The following is a 6,539-nucleotide window of genomic DNA, read 5'->3' as shown; positions in this document are numbered from 1 at the left end:
AATGGAAGCTAAACATACAAAGAATTATTATCATGAAACAACTATAACCATCACAATCATAAGATTACATAGAACAATTAACAACAAAGTACTTAAAGAATATTACCTGCTAACTAAAACCGGTTAAACACTTAATTTTACACTACTTTGTCACACTGCCCGCCGTTCGTCTTGCTACCTATCTGCACACTGTTCGCACTTCAACTGCCTATCTTCAACTATCTAGGCTTCCTTCCAGAATATCCTACCTAAGTGCCTGTTTTTTGTGCTTCCTTCTATCGACCGTTAATATTACTTTTTCATTGTTATACAACACCTATGTAACAGGTGACGTCGAAGTTGATAAGATAAGTACGGTTTTGCACAATATAATTTTTTCTTCTACATCATAAGTATTGAAACCGCAAAATTGTATCGTTTAATTTTGTCGGACAAGCAAAAAAAACCCGATAATTTTGTCGGACAGTTAAATTCTCAGATTAATATTGCATTTTTTTTAAATAATGACGCTTTTGTCCGACAGCTGGTTATCACCGACCATGTTGTTGTTAAGTCGACATCTTCGGGGCGTCGGACTGCAAAAACTTCTCAAGAATTTTGTCGGACAATAAGATACTTTCATTTCAAATCTTATTACCAAACCCTCCCAGAAAAATCAGCTTGCTGGTTGTCACCAACCATAATGTCATCAAATCGACATATTTGGGATGGGGGACAAACTCAAAATACCAACATTTTTGTCGGACGAATTTTTTGGGAGGTTTAAAAAAATATATCTTTCATTTAAACTTAAAAAAATGCTGGTCATAACATTCCATGTTTATGCCAGATTGACATGTTTTCCTGAAAATCACGGGAAAACTTACCAGTGTTGAATTTTCCTCGTAGTCAAATCTTGGGAGACTCGTCAAACTTAAGCTGCACGCAAAGTTACAGATTGCTGGTAATAATTTTTTTCTTTGTACGTGGGCCCGTGGACTATCATGCCTATTAGAGAAACCCTCTCAGAACTTTGCATGTCTTAGCACTACTGGCAAACAATTCTAATTGAGAGTAAATTTAGAGCGCAACAAGCAGCGGGCCGACCGGGGACATGCTCCGCGACCACCTGCGGGGCAGCTCCCCGCCCACCGCCGAAGTCTACCGGTTTGCCCCAGGTACGCCTCCAAGGCCTACCCAGACCTCCTTCTGGGCTCCCAGCTCCCGGCCAAAGGCCCGCTATACCGCAGCCAAGAGCAGGAGGATTGCCGCAGCCGCAAGCGTCGGGACTACAGAGGCCCGCATCCGTGGGGTTACCGCGTCCTCAACAGGTGGCATTGCCGAGACCAGCGCAGCAACCGTCAGGGTTGCAGAGACCGACGCCGTCCGGTATGCAACCACCCAGACAGGCAGGTCCGACGCCGTCCGGTATGCAACCACCCAGACAGGCAGGTCTGCAAAGACCGACGCCGTCCGGTATGCAACCACCCAGACAGGCAGGTTTGCAAAAACCGACGCCGTCCGGTATGCAACCACCCAGACCGGCAGGGTTGCAAAGACCAACACCATCTGGTATGCAACCGCCGAGACCAACTGGTAAGTACGCTTTCTGCTTTTAAGTCGGGGTTTCTGCCACCTCAAGAAACTTGGCGCTAGTTGTACTCTAATTTGAATGAGTTTTGGAAAAAAAATAAATTTTGTATAGAAAAAGTCTGAAATAATACTTCTAGATACTTGTCTCCTAAGTTCATTCCCAAAATAAAAGAAACGTGACATAGATGCGTAACTTCATGGTGTGGCAATATTCCGTGAATATAGTTTCTTGAGATCAAAAGCAGATTTAATTACATTTACTTCTATTCTAAGTTGCTTCGTTTAGATGGTAGAGGGCATCGAAGTTGACCAAAAAAATAGTTTTTTTTTCAAATTAATGAAACGCCTTATAAAATTTTATTGAAATCTTATCACTAAGACTTCCATATAGGCGTTACTTTATGACATGAGAAATACCACTTCTCTTGAAGTAATCTGCTCAAAATTGTCACGCTATAGTTTCTATTAATTTTTACAAGCTTTTATTTGTAGTAACCTGATTCAAATATTTAAAAATCTCGCGCGATTCGAATAAGAAGAAGAAGAGGAGATCTGGAGGTCTTAGGCTTATGGTTAGTTAGGGAAAAGAGAGGTTATATATTATTATGTTATATGTAAAAAAAGCGTTGTTCAGATTTATGTCTTTATGCAACAAATAAAGTTTTAGATAAAAAATATAGTGTGCCTTCCTGAAATAGCCACCCATATAGAGCTCCCTACATATTTAATCTTCAAATCTTGCAAGCCAAATTTTAACCACCTGCTTTAAACTTACGACTTTGAAATTTTGCATGCCTCTTCAGTTCTGACATAGTCCAGTCATTGAAGCATTTTGGTTACCCATTTTTTCGGATGGAATGGATTGACGTGAAATTTGAACTGTAGCTAGGGAATAGCCCAGGAAACAAAAGTTATATAGTGCCGGTGTGTGCTTTTACCCTAGGGGTGGATGCCACCGCTTCTGGAGGGTGGGAATTCTTTTATTAAAAATAACCTCAGGATTCGATAGAGGGACGAATTCTAAACAAAAAATGTTCTATGAGAATTTTTTGTACAATCAATACTTTTTGAGTTATTTGCGCCTAAACATGTTCGTTTTTAGCCCAAAAAATGCATGTTTTTTAGCCATTTTTTGCGAATATCTCAAAAACTACAAGTTTTATAAAAAAATGATCATAAGCAAAAATTAAGGTAATTAAATAGCAAAGAGATTGCTTTTTTTAATTTTTGTAGGTGGCATAGAACCCGAGTTATGACTCCCAGAAGTTGAAGTCAATTTCGAAGATAGCTATAATCGAAAAAAATCGAGGACAACTTATATAATACCTATTAAAGTTCTTGAATATACCTTTAAATTGAGTGGTTAGCATGAAAACTAATGAAGTTACAATCAAAATAAAATGATTGTCTTCATTTTTGAGAAAAAAAAATCGGTATTAAAATTAACGACTTGACGGAAAAAACAAAATTAAACGTATTCCTTCTGCAATTTACTTTATTTATGTATTAACAGTAGATTCTGGGAATTTGAACTATTGTAGAAGCCTAAATTAAAAAAAAATGTCTTACTTTTGAACAAATTTTTTAATTTTTTTAAAAAATCGCCCTTTTTCAACAAAATATTTCAAAAACTAACAAAGTTATAAAAAAATGATAGAATAAGAAATTGTAGGTTTTTTCTCAGGGAACAATTTGGTTTTTTTTAATTTTTGTAGGACAAAATTATAAGTTATAATTTAGAGTTATAACCGTTAGAAGCTCAAAACTAAGCTCCAAGACTGCCTTTCCTGGGACCTTTTAGCTTACAAATCTAAAAAACGAAGGGTTCAAAAAAACTGCAAATCACAGAACTTAAAGTGCTTTAAATTCCTTACAAAACGGTTTTTTTGAGTAAATTTATAACTTTAAAATTATAAACGTTCATTTTTTCGGTAAAATTTTCGGAGCGGGTACATTTCCAATATCTTTGTGTATTTTGGAGCACTTGTGAACTGATTTGAGTAAGTCTTTTAATAATATACATATACACACGTATCCGAGTTCACATGTATATGTATTGTTAAAATAAATGTTAATTAATAAATCGATTATACACTTTTATTAACAAAAATTTATAGGAAGTGAACAGATTGTATGTGAACGCTTCAAACATTCATATCTGAATAATCCTATCTTATGCCTCTTCACCGGGTGTCGCCCGAACGCTTGATCTCCGTTTGTTTTGGTTATCCGGCGTTTGTTTACAAAACGCCGATATACAGAGTGCCTCGAGTTCGCCCTGTCTGGAGATGAATATTCCTTAACAGTATATTTTTTATTAATTTAATAAAACAATATTAAAAATAAATTCAATAAAATTAAAAATATATATTTATATCATCATACTCATATTATAATTTTTAGGAAATTTTTCTATAAGGGGTAGGGTTTTTTATGAGAGGTAGGTCTTCCATACGGGTTTTTTGGGTGGCTAAAAAGTTGCAATATATCATAGATCATTTGAAAACCAATAAAAAGTTTATAATTCAACATATGCATACTATTAAAACATCTCGAGCTTTCAATAATATTTTATTTTATTACTAGCTGACCCGGCAAACGTTGTGTTGCCATCTTGTGGAACTGTGGATGGAACAAAATAATATTAAAATCGCGTTTAAAAATCAGGGGTTGATCGTATAAGGGTGAAAATTTAGAACTGTATGTATTTTTCAATGCTGAATCATGAAAAAATAAAAACAGAAAATTTTGTCCAAAAAATAAAAAAAAAATTTTGGGGTGGACCACCCTTAACATTTAGGGGTATGAAAAATAGATGTTGGCCGATTCTCAGACCTACTCAATATGCTAACAAAATTTCATGAGAATCGGTCAAGCCGTTTCGGGGGAGTACGGGAACGAACATTGTGACACGAGAATTTTATATATAAGACTAGCTGACCCGGCAAACGTTGTTTTGTCATCTTGTGGAACTGTGGATGGAACAAAATAATATAAAAATCGCGATTAAAAATCAGGGGTTGATCGTATAAAGGTGAAAATTTAGAACTGTATGTATTTTTCAATGCTGAATCATGAAAAAATAAAAACAGAAAATTTTGTCCAAAAAATAAAAAAAAAAATTTTGGGGTGGACCACCCTTAACATTTAGGGGTATGAAAAATAGATGTTGGCCGATTCTCAGACCTGCTGGATATGCTCACAAAATTTCATGAGAATCGGTCCAGCCGTTTCGGAGGAGTACGGGAACGAACATTGTGACACGAGAATTTTATATATAATATAAGGGATGGTTTTTAAGGGTTGCAACTTTGCAATGAGTCGTAAGCTTTCTAATGAATAACAAAAGAAATGCAATACATTGTGAATACACCAAAAGGATATTTTAAACTATTAAAAACTTTTTTCTATTTTTTGTTCATTCAAGGGTAGTTTTTAAGGACTTTTAAAGGTTGAAAAGTAAATAAATTTCATAAATTATATTAAAAAACATGAAAAGAAGTTTATCCAACATATTTGAACATGAATTGAATCTTTAAAATACGTAAATCTGTGATTTTCGCATATTTTTCGTACAAGGGTAGTTTTCACCCCCAAATAGATAAAAGTACACATCTAGACAATATAACTTTTAAAGTGGGGGGGGGGGGTCAGATGAGCTTCTATGCAAATTTTCAGAAAAATCCATGCTATCCGAAAAAATTGGGAGCTTTTACCTTATTTTCACCTCCAATGACTGGACTAACAATACACTAAAATGATAAAAAATAACCAGGTGCTGCAACCAGGTATGTTGCCTCACGAGGACACTCCTCAAAGTTTCACAAGAGGGAACATTTTTTAACAAATCCTCCACCTTTAAGACAAAAAAATAGATTATATGACCCCCAACAAAATTATGAGCAGATTAGTTTGAGGGAGAGGGTACTTTTCACAGTTCTGTTAATCCAACTCCAATTCATTTACCGTTTCATAAAGTGATGTGACAAGTGACGAGTAAATCAGTACTTTTTGTCAACTTTGATGCCCTCTTATTGAGACTTAAGACAGAGGTAAGTTTAGTTAAATCTGCTTATTTCAATCGCAGGAAATACGTACTCTTTGTATACATTTCTGTTTCCTCTTTGTAGGAGTGTCGCGAATGGTAACCCCACAGAACCTACCTAGACCCACTGGACTGCGCGCCCCTGGTACAACAGGCAGACAGATGAAACCCGCTCTGGAGGCACCCACATCCCCAGTTAGGGAGCCTTCGCCGCGGGAGCCCCAAATTCCGCCACAAAGTAAGTAACACTCGATATCAAATATTAGGGAGGGGGAAAGGTAAATAGCGCGTGTAAAGGGTCACCAAGGAAATAACGCTACAAAAGTAGTAAAACAGAGAGTAAAAGTATATTATTTTATTGGACGAAACATTGCTCAAAATTATTAATTAATTAATTAATTAAAATTATCAATTAATTAGTGTAATTAATGGATGACGCAGTAACGTAATGTAAAGAAAGTAATGCCAACGCCCGATTCCGGGATAATTCCGGATTCACGCGACAGTTTTTTTGCCGAGGCACATGTTCCTGGACAATACTGGCAAAACAGGGACGGGTGACATGGCATCTCTAGTTATATCAATTTTATCAACATGTTTTCGCAAAATAAAACCACCTTAATAGTCCAACCAAATTACAGTTGGAGACAAAAAAAATTGTTACCCTGACTTTTATAAGTAAAAATGGTAAAAGGGCTTATAATAAACCTAAAAAAAATAAATGCGTGAGCAGGGGCGGCGGAGGGTTGATTTGTGGGGTTGAAAAGTTATGAAAAATTGTTTAATTGGGATTTCTGGCGAAAGTTGACGTCAAACAAAAAAGTATCCAATACAAAAGTTGTAGATCATGCAAAAATCTACAACTTTTGTAGAGGTCACTTTTTAACATAACCTCAAAATTTCCGAGAAAAATGCGAAAAAC

General features: G+C 35.9%; 1 protein-coding gene across 2 annotated transcripts in view; it reads left to right on the top strand.

Annotated features, from left to right (window-relative positions):
- Nucleotides 1-1,427: 1,427 nt before the first annotated feature.
- The window catches only part of LOC108917132 (proteoglycan 4-like), a 28,690-nt gene continuing 23,578 nt past the window's right edge, over nucleotides 1,428-6,539 (top strand). For both annotated transcript variants that reach the window (XM_018723592.1, XM_018723591.1), the window contains exons 1-2: nucleotides 1,428-1,575; nucleotides 5,703-5,855. In XM_018723592.1, the coding sequence (XP_018579108.1) occupies nucleotides 1,458-1,575; nucleotides 5,703-5,855 (271 nt within the window). In that variant the 5' untranslated portion in view covers nucleotides 1,428-1,457. The remainder of the gene's footprint in view (nucleotides 1,576-5,702; nucleotides 5,856-6,539) is intronic.

This window comes from Anoplophora glabripennis, unplaced genomic scaffold, assembly GCF_000390285.2.
Source record: "Anoplophora glabripennis isolate ALB-LARVAE unplaced genomic scaffold, Agla_2.0 scaffold85, whole genome shotgun sequence".
Taxonomy (NCBI): domain Eukaryota; kingdom Metazoa; phylum Arthropoda; class Insecta; order Coleoptera; family Cerambycidae; genus Anoplophora; species Anoplophora glabripennis.
This window is presented reverse-complemented; position numbering and strand designations above follow the sequence as displayed.